General features: G+C 42.1%; 1 protein-coding gene across 5 annotated transcripts in view; it reads left to right on the forward strand.

The window, feature by feature from the left end:
• CTNND2 (catenin delta 2) overlaps nt 1-27,650 on the forward strand; it is a 924,458-nt gene that overhangs the window by 645,105 nt on the left and 251,703 nt on the right. For all 5 annotated transcript variants that reach the window (XM_025451313.3, XM_025451315.3, XM_025451314.3 and 2 more), the window contains one exon: nt 20,769-20,901. In XM_025451313.3, coding sequence (XP_025307098.1) covers nt 20,769-20,901 — 133 coding nt within the window. The remainder of the gene's footprint in view (nt 1-20,768; nt 20,902-27,650) is intronic.

Below are 27,650 nucleotides of genomic sequence, written 5' to 3' on the forward strand. Positions count from 1 at the left end.
TCTAGTGCATAAAGAAATGCTTAATGAAGAAATCATAATTCTTAATTAGTAAAAAAGATAAAAGAAATGTTGTGTGCTTTTATTATTCACATAAATAAAACTCTACTTATCTGCCGCTTGCTCTTTTTCCAGTAATCAAACATACTCCATCAGCCCTTTCGGCCATCCTGCCTGTTTTAAATTATAAAAGTCTATGGTAGCAATAACAGAAAATATCTTTAAACTCATTGCAAACTTTTCAATTAATTTTCAAATTAATCACAGCCATTCTACAGAGAGTTAGGCAGACACAGAGGTAATAAAAGCCAAGTCTAAGACTTTATCAATGGTTAGAAATTAAAGGTAATGGGACACTGTTATCTGGAAATGAATACTGTCTTTTTTTTTTATGATGGTACTTTAAAAAGAAGCTAATGCATTCAGTTACACAGATATGGAATCTTCCAGGATAACGATATACAGATAGCCTGTCTATACCCTTTACCCATGATCTGCAGGGACCACTAATAAATATCCATTATTGGTTATCTTATTCAAATAAGGGGTAAATGCATACATATACATATATGTATATATATATCTATATCCTCCATATTTTATATTTAGAAAAATCCAGAACAAAAAAAATAAGGTGAAATATGATAAAACGTGGGGTGCTTGGGTGGCTCAGTCAGTTAAGCATCTGCCTTTGGCTCAAGGTCCCAGGATCGAGCCCCGCATTGGGCTCCTTGCTCAACGGGAAGCCTGCTTCTCCTTCTCCCTCTGCCTGCCACTCCCACTGCTGTATTCTCTCTCTGTCAAATACATAAAATCTTTAAAAGAAAAAAAAAAAAGGAAATGCCTGCACATGGAATTCCTTTGCATTTAATGTCTAGTTAGGAGAAATACTTCTGAATGGCCACTTGAACACTGCCTTTCTCGTTTTCTAGTATGAAGACTATACCAAATGTTCATAACTTCTTTATGCTTCCTTGAAGGGCAAATTGAAATAGTCCTACCTAGGTATGTTGGGGTTGTTTTTGACATAGACACTAGTGACTGTTCAGAGTTGTTTGCCTTTTTTCCCTTCTTGAGCAGCTAAACAGCAACGATATCCAAAAGCTTTCTTCCCATTTTTGATGCATTTCAGTAGCAACAACAACAGAATACTGCCAAGAGATGTAACCCACGAAGTCATTCATCAGTACTTACATTCGAATGTCAGACTTGCTGTCTTTAAGATTTTAAAATAACCAGCCAAGTATACAGAAGAAAAAAATAGAGGTAGACAGAATGTGACCTAATGGGAACAAAGCAACTGGCTCCATCTCTTTTCTTCTCACTTGTGGTTCTGATATCACGTGGACAGGGTTTAACGATACCACTTTAACCCCCATAAAGCCACTTCTCCAGAGGCAGAAAGGAATGTTGACCTCTGGTACCTTCCCTTCCCTTTCTGAGACCCGCTGGGTCTCCTAACTGGGCAGCCCAGACCTGGTGGCCAAGAAAGAGCAGGTGCCCCAGCTCCTGGCAACCAGGACCTGGCTGGGCATCCACAACTGGTCTTGGTGTGCTTTGGAGCATGAACAATTTCACAAAACATCAGCATCACACAAGACTGCTCTGACAAGAATGGATTGAGACAAAATCAAAACCCCCTCCGTAGTCCTGTCTGAACACAGACAAAACATGAACACTGTCCAAATCACAAAACTGATGGAAACAACCACATATCCAGGCTGAGATGGAAGCCTGCTCAGTTTGAGCCTTGCTTTAGTCTCCCCTCCCATATCCTTAAGAATCTGGAAGATACTGAGTCACATCCTGCCAGCAGCCAATCCAGAACCAGGCTCTGACCCCAAAGTGCCTAACACAAGCACAGATTCCCTAAGTCTGCTCTAACAGCATCTTATTGAAATACCCTGCAGTTCCAGGGTGGTGGTTCTTTCTTGTTGTTAGGAACAGTAAGACCAATTTTGTTCAACCCCAGGTATTATCTTGATAATCTTGGTTGGACTGCGTTGATAAAGTTTTTAAAGTTTACCTTTCCTGAGACACCTACCTGGCTCAATCAGTAGGCATGCGACTCTTGATCTTGTGACTATGAGTTTGAGCCCCACATTGGGTGCAGAGATTACTTTTTAAAAAGCAAATAAATTTTTAAAATTAACAAAGGAAGTTTACCCTTCCTGAACGCCATCCCCTTATACCACATGACTCTATGTTTATCAGGAAGCATAAGACCATTAGAGTAAGTGTTTATTTCCTTCTTAAATAGCATGCTTTCTCTATTAGGTAGTTCTATTCCCACAATATTGCCCACTACAATTCAGAGGCAAAAAATCAAGGTTTAGAACTAGAGTCTGTGTGCTTTGTAGAGCAGTCCGATGGAGGAGATATCTTAGCTAAATGTCACTTTGAGTAGGCTTCAAACCTTCATAATTGACCACCAGGTTCCATGCACCTTGATCAAGTCACTAAATAGTCTGACCTGTGTTTCCGAGTCTATGCAATAAGCATGGGAAATTCTAGTTAAAGTCCCCTCCAGTTCTAAAATGTAAAGAAGAGCAAATACAAATGCCTATGTAAACATTCTGGAAATTATAAGACATTATTATGATTTTTCATGATGGTATAATTATTTAATAAAAGTAATAATAATTTATGTCATCCAGGACACCTGGGTGGCTCAGTGGTTGAGCACCTGCCTTTGGCTCAGGGTGTGACCCCAGAGTCCCGGGATCAAGTCCTGCATCAGGCTCCCTGCATGGAGCCTGTTTCTCCCTCTGCCTGTGTCTCTGCCTCTCTCTCTCTCTGTGTCTCTCATGAATAAAAAAATAAAATCTTAAAAAAAAGATTCTGTCATCCTTTGAAGTGATTTGAATCTAGCACTATTTGGATAGTGGAAAAAGCCAACTAGATGGACTTTAAATGCAACTCTGGCCTTTTCTTTTCCCTAGCTAAAAGGAAAGGAGGAACCCTAGGCAGGCTCCACACCCAGCGCAGAGCACAGGGTGGGGTTTGATCTCACAACCCTGAGATCATGATTTGAGCCAAAATCAAGAATTGGACACTTAAATGACTGAGCCTCCCACACGCCCCAGTTCTGGCATTTTTCTGAATAATAAGTTTTATTTGGTTAATGGTCATTGCTTATTTAGAATGTGTCTTCTCTACTAAAGTATAAGCAGTTTGAGCTCAAGACTCAATACTCATGTCCCCAGGACCTGGAACTTCTCTTGATTCATAAAAAGCCTTCTCAAATACCCCTGGAAGGAGACAATGTATGGGTGCTATTTTCAGATGATTTGTTACTTCATTTAAAGAACATATTCAAACATCTTTTTCACTTGATACCTCTTGTGGACCAAATTTTGTTAGATTCTATTAAGATTTTCTTTAAAGGAAGTATATCTGTTCATAGTTATCTGAAATAAATTGAGTTGTCAATCTTTGGAGAACTAAAATGAGGTGACAAAAATGAAATTGTATGTGTGAAACATGCTACCAATATTTGCAGGACCAAAATCAACCACAGATACCAACCCTGGATTCTGCTTAGTCATTAACCCTCAGGTATGTACTGACAGCATTCTTTCTAAAGACGCCGAGACTGGTGCAATGGGACAGTTTCTCTCTTCCAGAAACCCAAGCCTAGCATGCAGTCTTTGGAGATGGTGTTCTTACTTTTAGAATGTAATTATAAAAGCCATGTAATTATGTCTTTTATCAAAAGCTCAGAAGTTTTCATGAAAAGAACCATTAAAAGGTCTTTTTTAAAGATTTTTTTTCGGGCAGCCCGGGTGGCTCAGTGGTTTAGCGCTGCTTTCAGCCCAGGGTGTGATCCTGGAGACCCAGGATTGAGTCCCACGTCGGGCTCCCTGCATGGAGCCTGCTTCTCCTTCTGCCTGTGTCTCTGCCTCTCTCTCTCTCTTCTCTCTCTCTCTCTCTCTGTTTCTAATGAATAATAAATAAATAAGATCTAAAAAAAAAGATTTTTTTTTCACAGAGAACTGTTGGATGATATCATTACCTAATTTATAAGAAAGCATGCTCCATTCTATAATTTATACACAGATATCTCTAGGCCATTTTAAATTATATTTAATATTAAGTTTCCTTTAATACATATGATAAAACTTTTTTAATAAAATAATTTTTTATTGGTGTTCAATTTACCAACATACAGAATAACACCAAGTGCTCATCCCGTCAAGTGTCCCCCTCAGTGCCCATCACCCATTCACCCCCACCCCCCACCCTCCTCCCCTTCCACCACCCCTAGTTCCTTTCCCAGAATTAGGAGTCTTCATGTTCTGTCTCCCTTTCTGATATTTCCCACACATTTCTTCTCCCTTCCCTTATATTCCCTTTCACTATTATTTATATTCCCCAAATGAATGAGAACATATAATGATTGTCCTTCTCCAATTGACTTATTTCACTCAGCATAATACCCTCCAGTTCCATCCACGTTGAAGCAAATGGTAGGTATTTCTCATTTCTAATGGCTGAGTAATATTTTATTGTATACAGAGACGACATCTTCTTTATCCATTCATCTTTCGATGGACACCGAGGCTCCTTCCACAGTTTGGCTATTGTGGACATTGCTGCTATAAACATCGGGGTGCAGGTGTCCCGGGGTTTCATTGCATCTGCATCTTTGGGGTAAATCCCCAGCAGTGCAATTGCTGGGTCGTAGGGCAGGTCTATTTTTAACTCTTTGAGGAACCTCCACACAGTTTTCCAGAGTGGCTGCACCAGTTCACATTCCCACCAACAGTGTAAGAGGGTTCCCCTTTCTCCGCATCCTCTCCAACATTTGTGGTTTCCTGCCTCGTTAATATTCCCCATTCTCACTGGGGTGAGGTGGTATCTCAATGTGGTTTTGATTTGTATTTCCCTGATGGCAAGTGATGCAGAGCATTTTCTCATGTGCATGTTGGCCATGTCTATGTCTTCCTCTGTGAGATTTCTGTTCATGTCTTTTGCCCATTTCATGATTGGATTGTTTGTTTCTTTGCTGTTGAGTTTAATAAGTTCTTTACAGATCTGGGAAACTAGCCCTTTATCTGATATGTCATTTGCAAATATCTTCTCCCACTCTGTAGGTTGTCTTTTAGTTTTGTTGACTGTATCCTTTGCTGTGCAAAAGCTTCTTATCTTGATGAAGTCCCAATAGTTCATTTTTGCTTTTGTTTCTTTTGCCTTCGTGGATGTATCTTGCAAGAAGTTACTGAGGCTGAGTTCAAAAAGGGTGTTGCCTGTGTTCTCCTCTAGAATTTTGATGGACTCTTGTGTCACATTTAGATCTTTCATCCCTTTTGAGTTTATCTTTGTGTATGGTGCAAGAGAGTGGTCTAGTTTCATTCTTCTGTATGTGGATGTCCAATTTTCTCAGCACCATTTATTGAAGAGACTGTCTTTCTTCCAATGGATACTCTTTCCTCCTTTATCGAATATTAGTTGACCATAAAGTTCAGGGTCCACTTCTGGGTTCTCTATTCTGTTCCACTGATCTATGTGTCTGTTTTTGTGCCAGTACCACACTGTCTTGATGACCACAGCTTTGTAGTACAACCTGAAATCTGGCATTGTGATGCCCCCAGATATGGTTTTCCTTTTTAAAATTCCCCTGGCTATTTGGGGTCTTTTCTGCTTCCACACAAATCTTAAAATAATTTGTTCTAACTCTCTGAAGAAAGTCCATGGTATTTTGATAGGGATTGCATTAAACGTGTAAATTGCCCTGGGTAACATTGACATTTTCACAATATTAATTCTTCCAATCCAGGAGCATGGAATATTTTTCCATCTCTTTGTGTCTTCCTCAATTTCTTTCAGAAGTGTTCTGTAGTTTTTAGGGTATAGATCCTTTGCCTCTTTGGTTAGGTTTATTCCTAGGTACCTTATGCTTTTGGGTGCAATTGTAAATGGGATTGACTCCTTAATTTCTTCAGTCTCATTGTTAGTGTATAGAAATGCCATTGATTTCTGGGCATTGATTTTGAATCCTGCCACGCTACCAAATTGCTGTATGAGTTCTAGCAATCTTGGGGTGGAGGCTTTTGGGTTTTCTATGTAGGGTATCATGTCATCAGCAAAGAGGGAGAGTTTGACTTCTTTGCCAATTTGAATGCCTTTAATGTCTTTTTGTTGTCTGATTGCTGAGGCTAGGACTTCCAGTACTATGTTGAATAGCAGTGGTAAGAGTGGACATCCCTGTCTTGTTCCTGATCTTAGGGGAAAGGCTCCCAGTGCTTCCCCATTGAGAATGATATTTGCTGTGGGCTTTTCATAGATGGCTTTTAAGATGTCGAGGAAAGTTCCCTCTATCCCTACACTCTGAAGAGTTTTGATCAGGAATGGATGCTGTATTTTGTCAAATGCTTTCTCTGCATCTAATGAGAGGATCATATGGTTCTTGGTTTTTCTCTTGCTGATATGATGAATCACATTGATTGTTTCACGGGTGTTGAACCAGCCTTGTGTCCCGGGGATAAATCCTACTTGGTCAGGGTGAATAATTTTCTTAATGTACTGTTGGATCCTATTGGCCAGTATCTTGTTGAGAATTTTTGCATCCATGTTCATCAGGGATATTGGTCTGTAATTCTCCTTTTTGGTGGGGTCTTTGTCTGGTTTTGGAATTAAGGTGATGCTGGCCTCATAGAACGAATTTGGAAGTACTCCATCTCTTTCTATCTTTCCAAACAGCTTTAGGAGAATAGGTATGGTTTCTTTTTTAAACGTTTGATAGAATTCCCCTGGGAAGCCATCTGGCCCTGGACTTTTGTGTCTTGGGAGGTTTTTGATGACTGCTTCAATTTCCTCCCTGGTTATTGGCCTGTTCAGGTTTTCTGTTTCTTCCTGTTCCAGTTTTGGTAGTTTGTGGCTTTCCAGGAATGCGTCCATTTCTTCTAGATTGCCTAATTTATTGGCGTATGGCTGTTCATAATATGTTTTTAAAATCGTTTGTATTTCCTTGGTGTTGGTAGTGATCTCTCCTTTCTCATTCATGATTTTATTAATTTGAGTCTTCTCTCTCTTCTTTTTAATAAGGCTGGCTAATGGTTTATCTATCTTATTAATTCAAAGAACCAACTCCTGGTTCTGTTGATCTGTTCCACAGTTCTTCTGGTCTCGATTTCCTTGAGTTCTGCTCGAATCTTTATTAACTCCCTTCTTCTCTTGGGTGTAGGATCTATTTGCTGTTTTTTCTCTAGCTCCTTTATGTGTAAGGTTAGCTTTTGTATTTGAGTTCTTTCCAGTTTTTGAATGGATGCTTGTATTGCGATGTATTTCCCCCTTAGGACTGCTTTTGCTGCATCCCAAAGATTTTGAATGGTTGTATTTTCATTCTCATTAGTTTCCATGAATCTTTTTAATTTTTCCTTAATTTTCTGGTTGACCCTTTTATCTTTTAGCAGGATGGTCCTTAACCTCCACGTGTTTGAGGTCCTTCCAAACTTCTTGTTGTGATTTAGTTCTAATTTCAAGGCATTATGGTCTGAGAATATGCAGGGGACGATCCCAATCTTTTGGTATCGGTTCAGACCCAATCTGTGACCCAGTATGTGGTCTATTCTGGAGAAAGTTCCATGTGCGCTTGAGAAGAATGTGTATTCAGTTGAGTTTGGATGTAAAGTTCTGTAGATATCTGTGAAATCCATCTGGTCCAGTGTATCATTTAAAGCTCTCGTTTCTTTGGAGATGTTGTGCTTAGAAGACCTATCGAGGGTAGAAAGAGCTAGATTGAAGTTACCAAGTATAAGTGTATTTCTTCACTTCGATTATTAATTGGTTTAAATATTTGGCAGCTCCCACATTCAGGGCATATATATTGAGGATTGTTAAGTCCTCTTGTTGGATAGATCCTTAAGTATGATATAGTGTCCCTCTTCATCTCTCACTACAGTCTTCGGGGTAAATTTTAGTTTATCTGATATAAGGATGGCTACCCCTGCTTTCTTTTGAGGACCATTTGAATCGTAAATGGTTCTCCAACCTTTTATTTTCAGGCTGTAGGTGTCCTTCTGTCTAAAATGCGTCTCTTGTAGACAGCAAATAGATGGGTCCTGCTTTTTTATCCAGTCTGAAACCCTGCGCCTTTTGATGGGGTCATTAAGCCCGTTCATGTTCAGAGTTACTATTGACAGATATGAGTTTAGTGTCATCATGATATCTATTCAGTCCTTGTGTTTGTGGATTGTTCCACTGAACTTCTTTTTAAAGGGGAATTTTAAGAGTCCCCCTTAAAATTTCTTGCAGAGCTGGTTTGGAGGTCACATATTCTTTCAGTTCCTGCCTGTCTTGGAAGCTCTTTATCTCCCCTTCCATTTTGAATGAGAGCCTTGCTGGATAAAGTATTCTTGGTTGCATGTTCTTCTCATTTAGGACCCTGAATATATCCTGCCAGCCCTTTCTGGCCTGCCTAGGTGTCTGTGGAGAGGTCTGCTGTTACCCTAATACTCCTCCCCATAAAAGTCAGGGATTTCTTGTCTCTTGCTGCTTTAAGGATCTTCTCTTTATCTTTGGAATTTGCAAGCTTAACAATTAAATGTTGAGGTGTTAAGCGGTTTTTAATGATTTTAGGCGGGGCGGGGGGGATCTCTCTATTTCCTGGATCTGAATGCCTGTTTCCCTTCCCAGATTAGGAAAGTTTTCAGCTGGGATTTGTTTAAATACATATTCTGGCCCTCTGTCCCTTTCGGCGCCCTCGGGAACCCCAATTAAACGTAGGTTTTTCTTCCTCAGGCTGTCGTTTGTTTCCCTTAATCTATCTTCATGGTCTTTTGTTTGTCTCTTTTTTCCTCAGTTTCCCTCTTTGCCATCAACTTGTCTTCTAGGTCACTCACTCGTTCTTCCACCTCGTTAACCCTCGTCGTTAGGACTTCTAGTTTGGATTGCATCTCATTCAATTGATTTTTAATTTCTGCCTGATTGGATCTAAATTCTGCAGTCATGAAGTCTCTTGAGTCCTTTATGCTTTTTTCTAGAGCCACCAGTAGCTGTATAATAGTGCTTCTGAATTGGCTTTCTGGCATTGAATTGTAATCCAGATTTTGTAACTCTGTGGGAGAGAGGACTGTTTCTGATTCTTTCTTTTGAGGTGAGGTTTTCCTTCTAGTCATTTTGCTCAGTGCAGAGTGGCAAAAACAAGTTGTATTGGGAAAAGGAGAATAAGAGAGAGAGAGAATGAAAGAAAAGAGAAAAAGAAAAAAGAAGAAAAAAGGAAAAAAGAGAAGAAAAAGAGAGAAAAAGAAAGAAAGGTGAAAAAAAGGGGTGGGGGAAGCAATCAGAAATAAAAAAACAAAAAAACAAAAAAACACCGGGGAGTGTCTTCTGATTCTGTATACTTTAGGTCCCTTGACTTCCCCTGGAACTTGTCCGTCTAGCTGGTGTTCTGGGGGAGGGGCCTGTTGTGCTGATTTTCAGGTGTTAGCACTTGGGGGAGCTGCTCTGCCCCTGCCTGGTGCAGGGCTCAGTGGGGGCAGTTTACCCCGTGAGGCCCCAGGAGGAACAACCGCACTGGCAGGGTCAGCTCTGCAGCCCTGGAGTCAGCCCCTGCAGTAGCTCCAGAACTCTCCGTCTGCAGGGCCTGGAGGCTCGGGGCAGGGCCGTTGATCTGCTCAGCTCGGGGCAGGAGCGTCCTTGCTGTCCTGGGCCCTCCCCGCCTCTGCCTTTCCCGGGGGGAGGCCAGATCCTTGGGCTGTGTCCCGGCGCCCTGTGCTACGGGGCCTGCGCTGTTGCATTCGCGCTCCCGCCCCGCAGCCCCCTCCGCGGAGCCTCCCCCGAGCCCCTCCGAGCTGCTCCCGCCCCGCAGCCCCTTCCGCGGAGCCGCCCCCGAGCCCCCCCAGCTGCTCCGGGTCCCGCCGTGCGCGCTGCAGCCCTTAGGGAGCTCGGCGCACTCTCCCGGGGCGCAGGTGTCTGTTACGTGTCCCCGGGAGCCCGAGGGCATCCCCGCCCTCCTGGGTCCTGCTCCACCTCCCTGCGAGCCCCTTTCCGCCCGGGAAGGTCGGTGCAGCTCCTGCTCCTCCGGGACGGGACTCTCCTGTCCTGGGGACACTCGCCCCGGCCTCAGCCCGGCTCCTCGCGGGGCCCCTCCCCCTCGGAGGCCTTTTGTTTCTTTATTTCTTTTTCCCCGTCTTCCTACCTTGATAGAAGCGCGAACTCTTCTCACTGTAGCATTCCAGCTGGTCTCTCTTTAAGTCTCAGGCCGAATTCGTAGATTTTCAGGATGATTTGAAGGTTATCTAGGTAATTTGGTGGGGACAGGTGACTTGGGGACCCTACTCTTCCGCCATCTTGCCCCTCCTCCCATGATAAAACTTTTTGAGGATGATCAAGGCCTTTGTAGCGTTTTCCCAAATTCCTAATCTAATCATGAGGCAAAATCCTGATCTCTGCCGATATTAACAAAGTAAAAACTGTTGCTCTGGCATCCTAGAATCATGTGCTCCCCACCTGGATCATAAGTGTCAAATCCTTCCCTTTGTTCCCACTGGAGCTTCACAGATCCAAGGTGATTTTTCTAAGCAGCATCATGGCCTCTTAATTTCAAAATGGGTACATAGGCATAGAATATAAACATTTTCCATAAAGTCATTATGGCTTACAAGGAAAAGTTTATGGGTACTAATTTGTCCTTTGTTCCCTTGGGCTACTACCACCAAACACAGTCTGTTAGAATTTCCAGGACAACTAAAGTATGAAGTTGGTTTTTCATTGTGGAACATTGAAAAAGTCTAGTTGTACTAATAGATAAAAAAAAATGAAATTTAAAATTTGATACTGAATAGGTATCACGGTATAATTGATAATATTCTTTGCAATCTAATGGAATATTTAGGCCCTTAATAGAAGCAGAAATTCGCTGGTACTTAAAATACATGAGATTTAAAATAATAAATAATAGCAAAATAAATAAATTTTGCTAATTGTTTTTTGTTGCTTTTCATCCTTGGTCCCTGACAACTGAACTCTGAGACAAAGCCCATTCCTTGGCTGAGGTTTATTTAAGGCACCCAGGACCTATAATAGTTGGGAAATGAGCAGTTTTCTCATTATTTTACTGTTTCTGTGTCTCCACTTCAGCAGCCAGCAGAAAACTTACTAGTTGAAATTGGTCATCCTTATTCTGAAATAATACCTGCCAGTTCCCCAAAGTGGGTCCTAGCCTGGCCAGTCCACCTGATTGTCCCCAGGCAAGGTGTGATGGATGAGGCGACAGGAGTCACCAGTTAATGTGAGCACTGGTGGAAAAAAGGCAGATCAGAGCCATCCACTGGGCATCTCTTGCCCTCACATTCTCTATGCCACCCATCCGGACACACTGCTGTCTCTGCCTCCAGCATGCATCCAGACTCCCTCCACTGCACCATCACCCTCGCCAGGATCCCTGCAGAAGCCACTGCCCTGTCCTGCCCCCTCGAGTCTGTTCTCAACCCTGCAGCCAGAGGGACCTTTTATGAACTCCTCTTCATCAGGGTATAATTTATATACAATAAACTTGCCATTTTTTTAGGCCTGTAGTTTCTGAGTGTTGACAGATGTATACAGCTGTGTGACCACTGTCAAAGTGATCCTCTAAAAATGTGAATCATCACAATGTTCAGTGGTGCCCATGTCTCTCAGAACAGAAGCCAAAAGCCTGCCATGACTGACAAATCCTGTGATATCTGGGCCCATACTGCTTCTCTCAGCATGGCTCCAGGACCCACTCCACTTCATTCACTGGCCTTCTCACCTCTTGTCTGACATGCCATGCATATTCTTGCCTCAGGGTCTTTTCACCGTTCTCCCTTTCTGGAACAGTCCTTTCACCTACCACCACATCCAAGTCCATAGTCCAGGTCTATGCTCCAGGGTCACCTTCTCAGAGAGGTATTCCACAGCTACAGTATTTACACTAATAACCCCCAGCATAGTGTGTGGGTTGTAGGGCAGGCACAAGCACAGGTATACTGCTATTGCCTATGTCTGCTTCATTTTTCCTGTTACACTTGTATTAGTTTCCTGTGGCTGCTGTAACAAAATACAACAAACAAGGTAGCTTAAAACAACAGAAATTTATTCTCTAACAGTTAAGGAGATCAGAAGTCAAGTCCAGGTGTCTGCAGAGTTGGCTTCTTCCAGAAGCTCTGAAGGAGAAAATGTTCATGTCTCCTTGCTTCCCATGGCTACAGTCAACCCTTGGCACCTGCTGGCTTGTAGCCACATCACTCCAGTCCCTACCTCTGTCTGCATATCACTTTCTTCTCCCTTTGTCTTTATATATCTTATAAGGACCCTGTCATTGGATTTAGGGCCCATTCTCAATCCAGTAAGATATCACCTTGATCCTTAATTACATCTATAAAGACCGTAAAGTTACATTCTGGGGTTCCAAGTGGACATAAATTTTTGAGGGAACATGATTCAACCCAGTACACACTTAACACTATCTGACAAATAATGTATCTTGCTCTTTTAATAATGAATTGCCAATCACAATTAGAAGGTAGTTCTCCAAGGGCAGGAACTTTTGCTGTGTTCAGTACTGAATCTCCAATGACTAGATACGTAATGTCCACTCAGAGAACATTGGCTATAGAAGTGAGTAGTTTATAGCTGAATCCTTGGACAAAGCAGGAAGCCAGGCAGCCTGCAGGAATATGGGGAGAAGTGAAGGCTGCTTGGCCTTCCTGAAATAAGCTGCAGGTCAGAGAGGTGTCAGTTTCAAATAGATAACCAAGAGGTGATTGGTAAGTCAGAGTAAATCGGTAGATGAGTGGACTTGAGAATCAGCAATCACAGGGAGGACTCCCAGAGGCAGGAATTGGAGGTGGTCCCTCTTGGGATAATCCAACAGCTCTCTTCACCTTCCTGGAGTCTCTCCAGAGGAGTGGTCTCTTCTCAGCTTAAAAAAGCCATATCTGCATCTGTTTCCTGCAGCTGCTATAACAAAGTAACACAAAGTAGATGATTTACAGTGACACACATTCATCCTCTTGCAGTCCTGGAGGCCCGAAGTCTGAAATCAGGTTCACTGGTCTACAATCAGCGTGTTAGTTGGGCCACGCTGCCTCCAGAGGTCCTAGGGGAAGATCCTTGTCCTTGCCTTTTCCAGCTCCTAGAATTACTGCGTTCCTTACATATCTTGGCTCATGGCTCCTTCCTCTACCTTCAAAGACAGCAATGTAACATCTTATTTCAGTGATGTGCTGCCTTTTTATTCTATGCAAAGTCCATGCTGCCAAATAAGGTAGTGTTCACAGGTTCCAGGGATTAAAACCTGGACCTGGGACACCTGGGTGGCTCAGTGGTGGAGCATCTGCCTTTGGCTCAGGACATAATCCTGAGGTCCTGGGATAGAGTCCCGAATTGGGCTCCCTGCATGGAGCCTGCTTTTCCCTCTGCCTTTGTCCCTGCCTCTCTCTGTGTCTCTCATGAATAAATAAATAAAATTAAAAAAAAAAAGAAAGAAAAACCCTGGATACCTTTGGGGCCTTTTTCAGCCTACCAACGCATCCTAACCAGAGAGCAGCCATAGATATTGGGACAAGTCCCAGATTCTCCTTCTCAGTGCAGGAAGTGGTTGGATTCTATTCTTTGACTTAACTAACAAGAATAACCCTGTCCCCTCAATTTCTCTGTTGATGGCAGGGCTACTCATAAGGAAAGAATCAAATTGAAACAAGCAAGTATGGTACCTTTAAGCTCATAACGTTTTAATTCTCTCTTTTTTTGTACTTGATTTTTCATTTGTCTTATCATATCGTCATAGATGATTTGTGTGAGTTGCCTCAATATTTTGTGAAAAGAGAGGATGTAATTTGTCATGCAGATTTTAAATAAAAAGAGGATCATCTCCAGGAGGGAGGAGCTGGCTGGGTGGTCGCTGAGGGCATCTGGTCCCTTTGAGCTGCATGCATCTACAAGCTGCACTGTGGCTGCTCCATCAGGAGACAAGTCGAGAAATCATGGTTGAATGAATTAATGTTTATGATGCAGTTTTGGGAATTATGTTTTCCCCAAATGCAAAGTGTGGAGAGAGCCGTTTCTTCCTAAAAACTGAAACGATTGAGCTTGTTTTCTAAACAGTCATAATTCCAATGCTGCTGCTTATATAAAAGCAAAGATATGGTGTTTAAATGTGATAAATCACGTAGGGCAGCTTTTGACTTTGGCTCGGAAATATCCAGGAATGAGGATGAAGACATCAATGCTTCCATGTGTTTCTCATTGGATAAGATCTCATTCATCAGGAATTAAAATATCTCCATTTTGTCATAAAATTTTCTCCCCATCCAGTGTTCTTACGTGCACCACCTCCACACCCCAACCTTATCAACAAAACCAAATCAGAAACAAAACAGCTCACCCCTTGGCTCTGGATGCAAAAGTTAAAGCCAATATGGTCTTTAGTTCAAAAGTTTACGACTTTATAAATGGTGGTGATTTCCATATCTTTAAGTGATGTCCATACAGCCCTGACCCAGTGGAAGTTATCAAGGCTGTAGTCAAAGTGAGCCATGTCCCTCCAACATAAAAAATCAAAGTGAGCAATGACATGAAGCTTCGTTAAAAATCAGATCTTAAATTCTCAGACTCTGGTTGTCCTGGGGCTCTTTACAACGCGGAAGTAAACTCAATAAAATGTTGTGACAGCGCCATCAACCCTGTGGTTTCTGTGCCAGCATAACGTAGGAACGGATCTCAAACTGTTTGCTATTTAGCTCTGAGCTGAGCGCTAGCAATTTTAACAACTCAGATAGTCCATATAAGAATGAGGATTTTGTCACAATATTGTTGGTCTGTGTGACAAGTTTTAATGGAGAAAAGGTTACATTTGCATATTCTCCAGTTCCATTAACATTTCTAAAGTGAAGCCCAGTAACAAAGGAGAGAGTTATGAGTTCACTCTGGCAGAAAGTGGTAGATGGTTCTTATTTCTTGTTCTTCTCTTCTTCATCTAGTTATATTTACTACTGGACATTTCTCAACGGTCCACACTGCGTACCTGACATTGCTCTAAGGGGTTCATATATATTATTTCTGATCATCCTACCAATTACTCTAAGGTAGGAATTATTCTCTCATTATGAGAGATGGACTCAATGAACATTTACTCAAAACAAAGAACATGCCAGCCAGGAGAGATTCAACAGCAAACCAGACAGAGAGAGGAGGAGCCCAAGGCTGCAGAAATAGTTCATGGTGGAGCAGGATTGGAACCAACTCTGACTGCATCCAAAGAACTTTAGCCCACCAGGTGCTCTGCTGCTAGAGGGAGATGAAGGGCAAAAAAATGGGCACATTTTCATTAACAGTTTTTACTACAAGCTAAAGGAGTGTCTGTCTTTACACTTATGTTCTTTCAAGTAAGTATCACATCCAATATCAATAAACACATCAGTAAAGGGTTATTTTTTTAATTAAATGGCATTATATAAATTTTTAAAATACAGACATATATCATTGAGAGCAATCATAGGGTAACAATCTCTAGAATATACCCAGCTCTTAATACTTCACCAACCGCTTTCACATTTATTATTTCATGTATCATTTAAGAGCATATCCCATGAAACAGGTGGTATTGTTTGCCGTATTAGATCCATGGAAACCAAGATCAGCAAACACTGACGGGCTATCCTGTATTTATTTACAGACTAGAAGGGAGACAGCCAGATGTTCAAGTTCTAAACACTTTTCCAATTAATTCTGACACCAAATCCTGTGTCCATTCTACTAAAATAATCAAGGAATAAAAGATTTTTAGCATGCTTACTCAACACAAGTGATCAGATACAGTTCATGTTTAGCCTAATATTTCTCAACCCAGCTCTAATGACAGTTTGGGGACAGACAGCTCTTTGTTGTAGAGGAGGGGTTCCTATGCCTTGTAGGATGTTGAGCAGTACTCCTGGCCTCTACCCACTGGATGCCATGAGCATCTTCCAATTGTGACAACCAAAAATGTCTTGGGCACTGCCAAATGTCCCCTGTGGACACTGTTTTAAACATATTTATTTTTAAGACATTGTCTAAAAAAATCTCTCCTTTAGACATTATTTCAAGGCAATGATTACAGCAGGCAACATCGTTATATGGTTAAATTTCTCTATTTGAAAGCAGACAGCTAGAGTTTTATTCTGGCTCTACCACTTAAGTTCGTACCATCTGTAAGTCAAATTTCCTCCTCTGTGAAATGAAAATAAACCACATAAGGCTACTTAAGGATTAAAGAGTTAAAGTGTGTGAACAGGGAACCATGGCAACTGACTTTTAGTGTGCTCACATTATTACTTAAGGTTGTTTTTCTGGCTGTTCTGTAAGCCTAAATAAATCTAAATTTCTTTAGATTTCTTTTTCATAATACTGACTATAAAGTAGAACCAGAATTTTTGTATTGAATGAAAGGCCTTCATGATCTCATCTCAAACTTAGTTTCCAGTCCTGTCTCCACCATCCCTGCCCTTCTCAGCCAGCACTCCTCCCCACAGCCTGTTTCTTAGCCCAACTCCAGCCAGGCTGAGCATATACCTTTCCCAAATCTGCCAACCCCTCTGTGACGTCATGTCTCTACCCATGCTTTTCCTTCATTGGTATTTGTCTTTTCCAGAACTTTTTTGTCTTGTGAACCATTCCTTCTCCTTAAGGATTAAGACCTTATGTGAAGAAACTATATCATGTACCAAATTCTGGCCCAAATGAGATGGACATTTTATTTCTTCTGGGCCTCTAGTTCTTTCTCTGTAGTCTATCTCCATGGGCAAGAAAAAATCCAGACAATCTCATCTAAGTGAAACCAAACCATTTTAGAAAAAGATATAAATCATTCCTCCAAACTTTTGCTGTGTGTGTGGGGAGGGGCAGGGGGATGCTCCTTCAGCATCTCTCTTGTGAAATTGAGGAGAGCATTTGAAAACATTAGTCTCCTGTTGAACAGCACCTGCTGCCTTGGCTGAGGCTGGGGAATTCCAGTTAGAAGAAACCAGAAGCAAACTCCCTTGGATGCACAATCCATTCCAGCCCGATTCCTGGAAAGCTGGTTTAGGCTGGGAGACATCAAGTTATTTTAAACACTAACTCACGGTTGTCTTCAGTTTTACCTGGCTTTCTAACCTCTCTCCCCCCTTTCTCCCAGGACCCCACTTTCACATGTTCTTACTGAACCAGTTGAAGTTCAGGACACAGCAGCTCCAGGAATTTCTTCACACTATGGGAAAAATCATTTGTTCCAATGGAGTTTACAACAGAGAGAGTATGGGGGAGAGGGGTGGGAGAACAATTAATAGTAATAAAAGCAATGGAAGAAAATTTCAGACAGTTATAAGTATTGTGGATAAAATAGGTCAGTGGGTAAGATGACTCGAGGGGTCAGGCTTGTTTGACTAGAAACTTCCAGGAGATGCCCTCCAAGACTTCATACATGATACATACATGAACTGAGACCTGATAAAGACAAGAGGGCACCATGCAAAGACCTGAGGGAGAAGCCTCCTCAAAAGTACCAGGACCTTGAGATAAGAAGAGGAGTACCATTTTCAATAGGAAGGATGCAGTTCACAGAGGTTGGCGCAGGAAGCTCAGAAAGAGACAAGAGTCCTCTGTATAGGGCCTCCCAAGCCCAGTGGAGGAGTTGGCTGTTTTCCTAAGTGCAATGGGAAGCTATTGGAGGCTTTAAACCACAGAGTTATGAGATTGATGCATAGAAAAGACTGGTCATGACAGCAGCATGCAGAATGATTCTGTGTGTGTGTGTGTGTGTGTGTGTGTGTGTGTAGGTGTAGATGTTTCAGAGGAGGAGAGAGCATTCCAGAATGACCAATTTGCCAGAGAAACAACCTCAGTAGAACTGAGGAAACACTCTTCCTGACAAGATGCTTTCTTCACTCATTCCTTCATGCCTTCATTCTTTCCTAGCACATTTATGTAGTGTTCATTATGTACCAGAGGTATTGTACACTCTAGTTAACAAACATGACCGGAAGAGTTGTGGCTCTGGCCTCACAGAACCACAATTACCACAGTATGGAGAGGGAGATAGTGATGTGTCACAGTCCACAACACAATGAGGCACTACCACTAGGCGTTGCATGGATGAAACTCACAGAGGGCTTTGCTGAGGAAATCACAAAAAACCGGAAGCCCTGCATTTGAGTGAGAGGCCACTGGGCCAGGACCATTCCAGGTAGCAGGAGCAGAGGTGGGAGAGAGCACTGCCCAGCTATCAGCCAGTGTGGCCAGGGCAGGGAACCCAGGGAGGCAGTGGGACATGTCTCCCAGGATGGCAAGGGGGAAGATGGCAGATCCAGCAAAGCCTAGCGGGCCATGGAGATATCCTGGTCTTTATGCCAAAGAGAGTAGGAACCACTGAAGGGTTTTAAGCAGGGAAGTGGCACAATTAGGTTTGTGTTTGTGCCCATTTAGATGCCTTAGGGAGGAAGAAGGGTGAGCGGAAGGAAGGTGACTGGCTTGGTAAGCTGAATAAGAGGTGAGAAATAGGTCTGGGAAAAGAATAGTAGGGTACAGGGGATGTCTGGGATTCTAGAGGTTTCAAGGGGAGGCTGACGACAGTCTTTCTTTTTACCAAGAGTGAAGAGCTTAGACCCCTCCTGGAATTATGATTCCTTAGAAAGTGCATCTGTTCTGAGTTTGGGCTGTATGTGTACATGCACGCATGCATGTGCATGTGTATACATCCACCCACACAAATGAACTCATGTGTCTGCATGTGTGCAGAGTCCCTAAGACTGTTCCCCTAGAGCTCTTATTCAAGAGATACTATTAATATATGCCATTTAAGCCTAGTAGAGCAGTTACCATCTGGTTAATAAAATAGGCTGAAATGAATTCTTTACTAATCACTTTCCAATAGCACAGGCTCACCTGAATTCATCTTAGGCATCCAGTGTCTATATGACATTGCTAATGTTAATTTATAGATATTCTATAGATTTTTATTTCATTTGAACAAAGAATAGAGCTTTAGTTGGCTCCTATTATAAGCAGAGGGACTGTGATATCTTGATGTTGCAGAGGTGGGTTTTTTTTTTTTAAGATTTTATTTATTTATTCATGAGAGACGAGGGGGAGGGGCGGGCAGAGACACAGGCAGAGGGAGAAGCAGGCTCCATGCAGGGAGCCCGACGTGGGACTCAATCCCGGGTCTCCAGGATCAAGTCCTGAGCTGAAGGCGGCACTAAACCACTGAGCCACTCGGGCTGCCCCTGCAGAGGTGGTTTAGAATCATGCAAAAGAAGGAAATTAAACAAAAAAGAAAAAAGCTTTCTGTGTTTCAATCCATAATTGTTTTTCACTTTGATCACATAGCCAAAAAATTTCAATAGTTTGCCCACTCAGTAATCACAGATATTTTGACATAGATGTATTACTGTACCTTATGTCCTTTTTGAGGATATGTGTGGCTGTCTCAAATGTTATGTAAGTGTATTAAATACTAAATGCACATTAAATCGAATGCTTTATCTTTCCAATAAAAACTGAGCCAATTCAAAAAGGAGTCTTATTGCATATTGTCTTCAGAGCCCGTAAAGGGCGTGCTAACACATTTCAAGGTTTGCTTGACAAGCTCTACTAGTTGTGATAAAGGGAAGATAAAGAGAACAGGTTAAAATCTATGAGGACACTTTTAACCTTTGTCTGTTCCTCCTCTGCCCCATTTTTCATGACTCTTCTTCTCAGATGACAGCACTGACCCGGCATCAACAGGATGTATGCTTTCGAGTTGTTTTTCCAGGAGTAGAGTGGTTATTGTAAAGCCATCTCATTTCTCTTCCACCCTATCCGTTGGATAAATAGTACCCTTTTGTGGCATGTGGGGTCAGGTTTTTATCTGTGGTCTCAGAGGTTGCTGTTTTATTTCTCTGTTAAAAATTGGTTCCCTGCTACAGGAATAGAATCCACACAGTTGGCCCTGTTAGCTGCATGTTCTAGCTGGTTGAGCTGATTGATTTCATAAAACAATACTCATTTGCATAACAGTACAATCAATCTTGTGTTTTAGGATAGACTTAAATGTCTCAGAGCATATTTGTTAAAATTAATTAAACAGCCAGCTTTTTGGAGTAGCTCAAATATGTAAAGGGGAATACAAGAGAAGAACATACAGTGCAAAAAAAAAAATGATTATTCAAGTTGTATGAATAAACCTAACTCTTTAACTTCCTTTATAAAGTCTTCTTGTGGCTCTACCCTAGCCCCCAGAAAATCATTCCGGGAATCTGTTTCTTTTTAAGGAAGATATTATGATAACAGTAGCAACAGTACTAATTATAAAAATTATAAAGATGGCGTTGAGTGCTATCACAACGATTTGGATTGGACCCATTCGGTTATATTTTCTCTGGTCTGATAATTTAGCTAAACACTGTACCTGAATCAGACCACTGAAATAATATATTTGAAACACAACAACAACAACAAAAAGAAACCCAACATGACCTTATAAATTTAAGCCCAAATCAAAAATGTATATATTAATAAAATCATGTGACACCTTAAGTCATTTTTTAGTAATCTTCATAAACATGTCACTTCAGTTGACATATTTAAGATTTTACATATATATATGTTCTGCATATGATACATATGTGTATGCACATATACACTTCCAAGCCATCCTTTCCAGTTCTTTGCAGTGGATATGTGTGTAAGAAGAGCAGAACCATCATTTGTAAAGTATACTCTTAAGTGCATTTCGTAAATGGGTTAACTGTGTGTTAACACTGTGGTAGGATTTCTCTCTCATGTTCTCCTGCCTTCCTCTTGTTCAGAGAATTTGGATGGAGAGACCCGGAACTGCCTGAAGTGATTCAGATGCTCCAACACCAGTTTCCCTCCGTCCAGTCTAATGCTGCAGCCTACTTACAACACCTCTGTTTTGGAGACAATAAAATTAAAGCTGAGGTAAGCACTACTTGGATTCTGAAATGCCCGGTTGGCAGATTCATCATGCATGATCAGGGTCTATAGAGCAGTGTTGAAAGGAGAAAGAAATACAAAAACTCAAGGTATGTTTCCAAAGTTTCGATCCATATTTAAGACTGAAATGGCACTTTCTCTCTAATTAGTTGGCATGCGTATGCATACAGTCTTCTTCTTTAATTGTTGAATGCTAAGAGTACATGACCAAAGGTACCTGCTCATATTAAGAGGGGCAAGATGGGGGGAGGAGCAAGATGGCGGAAGAGTAGGGTCCCCAAATCACCTGTCTCCACCAAACTACCTAGAAAACCTTCAAATTATCCTGAAAATCTATGAATTCGGCCTGAGATTTAAAGAGAGACCAGCTGGAATGCAACAGTGAGAAGAGTTCGCGCTTCTATCAAGGTAGGAAGACGGGGAAAAAGAAATAAAGGAACAAAGGCCTCCAAGGGGGAGGGGCCCCGCGAGGAGCCGGGCTGAGGCCGGGGCGAGTGTCCCCAGGACAGGAGAGCCCCGTCCCGGAGGAGCAGGAGCTGCACCGACCTTCCCGGGCGGAAAGGGGCTCGCGGGGAGTTGGAGCAGGACCCAGGAGGGCGGGGATGCCCTCGGGCTCCCTGGGACAGTAACAGAGCAACTGCGCGCCCAGGAGAGTGCGCCGAGCTCCCTAAGGGCTGCAGCGCGCACGGCGGGACCCGGCGGGACCGGAGCAGCCAGGAGGGGCTCGGGCGGTGGCTCCGCGGAGGGGGTTGCGCGGCCCCGGGAGCAGCTCGGAGGGGCTCGGGCAGAGGAAGAGGCTCCGTGCGGAGGGGGCTGTGCCGTTCCAGGAGCAGCTCGGAGGGGCTCGGGCGGCGGCTCCGCGGAGGGGGCTGCGCGGCCCGGGAGCGCGAATCCAACAGCGCAGGCTCCGGAGCACAGGGCGCCGGGACACAGCCCAGGATCCGGCCTCCTCCGGGACAGGCAGAGGCCGGGAGGGCCCAGGACAGCGAGGACGCTCCTGCCCCAGCTGAGCAGATCAGCGGCCCCGCCCCGGAGCCTCCAGGCCCTGCAGACGGAGAGCTCCGGAGCTGAATCCAGGTTTCCAGAGCTGCCCCGCCACTGGGGCTGTTCCTCCTGCGGCCTCACGGGGTAAACAACCCCCACTGAGCCCTGCACCAGGCAGGGGCACAGCAGCTCCCCCAACTGCTAACACCTGAAAATCAGCACAACAGGCCCCTCCCCCAGAAGATCAGCTAGACTGACAACTTCCAGGAGAAGCCAAGGGACCTAAAGAACACAGAATCAGAAGATACTCCCCTGTGGTTCTTTTTTTTTTTTTTTTTTTTTTGTTTTTGTTGTGTTTGGCTTTTTGATTTGTTTCCTTCCCCCACCCCCTTTTTTTCTCCTTTCTTTTTCTTTCTCTTTTTCTTCTTTTTTTTTCTCGTTTTTTTTTCTTTTCTTCCCTTTTTTTTCTCTTTCACTTTTCTTTCCTTCTTTCTCTCCTCTCTTTTTCTCTTTTTCCCAATACAATTTGCTTTTGGCCACTCTGCACTGAGCAAAATGACTAGAAGGAAAAACCTCACCTCAAAAGAAAGAATCAGAAACAGTCCTCTCTCCCACAGAGTTACAAAATCTGGATTACAATTCAATGTCAGAAAGCCAATTCAGAAGCACTATTATACAGCTACTGGTGGCTCTAGAAAAAAGTATAAAGGACTCAAGAGACTTCATGACTGCAGAATTTAGAGCTAATCAGGCAGAAATTAAAAATCAATTGAATGAGATGCAATCCAAACTAGAAGTCCTAACGACGAGGGTTAACGAGGTGGAAGAACGAGTGAGTGACATAGAAGACAAGTTGATAGCAAAGAGGGAAACTGAGGAAAAAAGAGACAAACAATTAAAAGACCATGAAGATAGATTAAGGGAAATAAACGACAGCCTGAGGAAGAAAAACCTACGTTTAATTGGGGTTCCCGAGGGCGCCGAAAGGGCCAGAGGGCCAGAATATGTATTTGAACAAATTCTAGCTGAAAACTTTCCTAATCTGGGAAGGGAAACAGGCATTCAGATCCAGGAAATAGAGAGATCCCCCCCTAAAATCAATAAAAACCGTTCAACACCTCGACATTTAATTGTGAAGCTTGCAAATTCCAAAGATAAGGAGAAGATCCTTAAAGCAGCAAGAGACAAGAAATCCCTGACTTTTATGGGGAGGAGTATTAGGGTAACAGCAGACCTCTCCACAGAGACCTGGCAGGCCAGAAAGGGCTGGCAGGATATATTCAGGGTCCTAAATGAGAAGAACATGCAACCAAGAATACTTTATCCAGCAAGGCTCTCATTCAAAATGGAAGGAGAGATAAAGAGCTTCCAAGACAGGCAGCAACTAAAAGAATATGTGACCTCCAAACCAGCTCTGCAAGAAATTTTAAGGGGGACTCTTAAAATTCCCCTTTAAGAAGAAGTTCAGTGGAACAGTCCACAAAAACAAAGACTAATAGATATCATGATGACACTAAACTCATATCTCTCAATAGTAACTCTGAATGTGAACGGGCTTAATGACCCCATCAAAAGGCGCAGGGTTTCAGACTGGATAAAAAAGCAGGACCCATCTATTTGCTGTCTACAAGAGACTCATTTTAGACAGAAGGACACCTACAGCCTGAAAATAAAAGGGTGGAGAACCATTTACCATTCGAATGGTCCTCAAAAGAAAGCAGGGGTAGCCATCCTTATATCAGATAAACTAAAATTTACCCCAAAGACTGTAGTGAGAGATGAAGAGGGACACTATATCATACTTAAAGGATCTATTCAACAAGAGGACTTAACAATCCTCAATATATATGCTCCGAATGTGGGAGCTGCCAAATATATAAATCAATTATTAACCAAAGTGAAGAAATACTTAGATAATAATACACTTATACTTGGTGACTTCAATCTAGCTCTTTCTATACTCGATAGGTCTTCTAAGCAAAACATCTCCAAAGAAACGAGAGCTTTAAATGATACACTGGACCAGATGGATTTCACAGATATCTACAGAACTTTACATCCAAACTCAACCGAATACACATTCTTCTCAAGCGCACATGGAACTTTCTCCAGAATAGACCACATATTGGGTCACAAATCGGGTCTGAACCGATACCAAAAGATTGGGATTGTCCCCTGCATATTCTCGGACCATAATGCCTTGAAATTAGAACTAAATCACAACAAGAAGTTTGGAAGGACCTCAAACACATGGAGGTTAAGGACCATCCTGCTAAAAGATAAAAGGGTCAACCAGGAAATTAAGGAAGAATTAAAAAGATTCATGGAAACTAATGAGAATGAAGATACAACCGTTCAAAATCTTTGGGATGCAGCAAAAGCAGTCCTAAGGGGGAAATACATCGCAATACAAGCATCCATTCAAAAACTGGAAAGAACTCAAATACAAAAGCTAACCTTACACATAAAGGAGCTAGAGAAAAAACAGCAAATAGATCCTACACCCAAGAGAAGAAGGGAGTTAATAAAGATTCGAGCAGAACTCAACGAAATCGAGACCAGAAGAACTGTGGAACAGATCAACAGAACCAGGAGTTGGTTCTTTGAAAGAATTAATAAGATAGATAAACCATTAGCCAGCCTTATTAAAAAGAAGAGAGAGAAGACTCAAATTAATAAAATCATGAATGAGAAAGGAGAGATCACTACCAACACCAAGGAAATACAAACGATTTTAAAAACATATTATGAACAGCTATACGCCAATAAATTAAGCAATCTAGAAGAAATGGACGCATTCCTGGAAAGCCACAAACTACCAAAACTGGAACAGGAAGAAATAGAAAACCTGAACAGGCCAATAACCAGGGAGGAAATTGAAGCAGTCATCAAAAACCTCCCAAGACACAAGAGTCCAGGGCCAGATGGCTTCCCAGGAGAATTTTATCAAACGTTTAAAGAAGAAATCATACCTATTCTCCTAAAGCTGTTTGGAAAGATAGAAAGAGATGGAGTACTTCCAAATTCGTTCTATGAAGCCAGCATCACCTTAATTCCAAAGCCAGGCAAAGACCCCACCAAAAAGGAGAATTACAGACCAATATCCCTGATGAACATGGATGCAAAAATTCTCAACAAGATACTGGCCAATAGGATCCAACAGTACATTAAGAAAATTATTCACCATGACCAAGTAGGATTTATCCCTGGGACACAAGGCTGGTTCAACACCCGTAAAACAATCAATGTGATTCATCATATCAGCAAGAGAAAAACCAAGAACCATATGATCCTCTCATTGGATGCAGAGAAAGCATTTGACAAAATACAGCATCCATTCCTGATCAAAACTCTTCAGAGTGTAGGGATAGAGGGAACATTCCTCGACATCTTAAAAGCCATCTACGAAAAGCCCACAGCAAATATCATTCTCAATGGGGAAGCACTGGGAGCCTTTCCCCTAAGATCAGGAACAAGACAGGGATGTCCACTCTCACCACTGCTATTCAACATAGTACTGGAAGTCCTAGCCTCAGCAATCAGACAACAAAAAGACATTAAAGGCATTCAAATTGGCAAAGAAGAAGTCAAACTCTCCCTCTTCGCCGATGACATGATACTGTACATAGAAAACCCAAAAGTCTCCACCCCAAGATTGCTAGAACTCATACAGCAATTCGGTAGCGTGGCAGGATACAAAATCAATGCCCAGAAGTCAGTGGCATTTCTATACACTAACAATGAGACTGAAGAAAGAGAAATTAAGGAATCAATCCCATTTACAATTGCACCCAAAAGCATAAGATACCTAGGAATAAACCTCACCAAAGATGTAAAGGATCTATACCCTCAAAACTATAGAACACTTCTGAAAGAAATTGAGGAAGACACAAAGAGATGGAAAAATATTCCATGCTCATGGATTGGCAGAATTAATATTGTGAAAATGTCAATGTTACCCAGGGCAATATACACGTTTAATGCAATCCCTATCAAAATACCATGGACTTTCTTCAGAGAGTTAGAACAAATTATTTTAAGATTTGTGTGGAAGCAGAAAAGACCCCGAATAGCCAGGGGAATTTTAAAAAAGAAAACCATATCTGGGGGCATCACAATGCCAGATTTCAGGTTGTACTACAAAGCTGTGGTCATCAAGACAGTGTGGTACTGGCACAAAAACAGACACATAGATCAGTGGAACAGAATAGAGAATCCAGAAGTGGACCCTGAACTTTATGGGCAACTAATATTCGATAAAGGAGGAAAGACTATCCATTGGAAGAAAGACAGTCTCTTCAATAAATGGTGCTGGGAAAATTGGACATCCACATGCAGAAGAATGAAACTAGACCACTCTCTTTCACCATACACAAAGATAAACTCAAAATGGATGAAAGATCTAAATGTGAGACAAGATTCCATCAAAATCCTAGAGAAGAACACAGGCAACACCCTTTTTGAACTCGGCCATAGTAACTTCTTGCAAGATACATCCATGAAGGCAAAAGAAACAAAAGCAAAAATGAACTATTGGGACTTCATCAAGATAAGAAGCTTTTGCACAGCAAAGGATACAGTCAACAAAACTCAAAGACAACCTACAGAATGGGAGAAGATATTTGCAAATGACATATCAGATAAAGGGCTAGTTTCCAAGATCTATAAAGAACTTATTAAACTCAACACCAAAGAAACAAACAATCCAATCATGAAATGGGCAAAAGACATGAACAGAAATCTCACAGAGGAAGACATAGACATGGCCAACATGCATATGAGAAAATGCTCTGCATCACTTGCCATCAGGGAAATACAAATGAAAACTACAATGAGATACCACCTCACACCAGTGAGAATGGGGAAAATTAACAAGGCAGGAAACCACAAATGTTGGAGAGGATGCGGAGAAAAGGGAACCCTCTTACACTGTTGGTGGGAATGTGAACTGGTGCAGCCACTCTGGAAAACTGTGTGGAGGTTCCTCAAACAGTTAAAAATATACCTGCCCTACGACCCAGCAATTTGCACTGTTGGGGATTTACCCCAAAGATACAAATGCAATGAAACGCCGGGACACCTGCACCCCGATGTTTCTAGCAGCAATGGCCACGATAGCCAAACTGTGGAAGGAGCCTCGGTGTCCAACGAAAGATGAATGGATAAAGAAGATGTGGTTTATGTATACAATGGAATATTACTCAGCTATTAGAAATGACAAATACCCACCATTTGCTTCAACGTGGATGGAACTGGAGGGTATTATGCTGAGTGAAGTAAGTCAGTCAGAGAAGGACAAACATTATATGTTCTCATTCATTTGGGGAATATAAATAATAGTGAAAGGGAAAATAAGGGACGGGAGAAGAAATGTGTGGGAAATATCAGAAAGGGAGACAGAACATAAAGACTGCTAACTCTGGGAAACGAACTAGGGGTGGTAGAAGGGGAGGAGGGTGGGGGGTGGGAGTGAATGGGTGACGGGCACTGGGTGTTATTCTGTATGTTAGTAAATTGAACACCAATAAAAAAATAAATAAAAAAAAAAATTGAAACCAAAAAAAAAAAAAAAAAAAAAAAAAAAAAGAGGGGCAAGATGGTCAAATGCTACACTTTTCATGTGATTTGCCTTCCTCCCAGTTTTATCTCTGGAGTTATCTCTGCCTCATTGTCTTTGAGAAATACAAAGCATCTTCCTTTACAAGATTACTACAATCAATCTATGGTATTATCTGTCCTTCCTGGAAATC

This window comes from Canis lupus, chromosome 34 (genome assembly GCF_003254725.2).
Source record: "Canis lupus dingo isolate Sandy chromosome 34, ASM325472v2, whole genome shotgun sequence".
Lineage (NCBI taxonomy): Eukaryota > Metazoa > Chordata > Mammalia > Carnivora > Canidae > Canis > Canis lupus.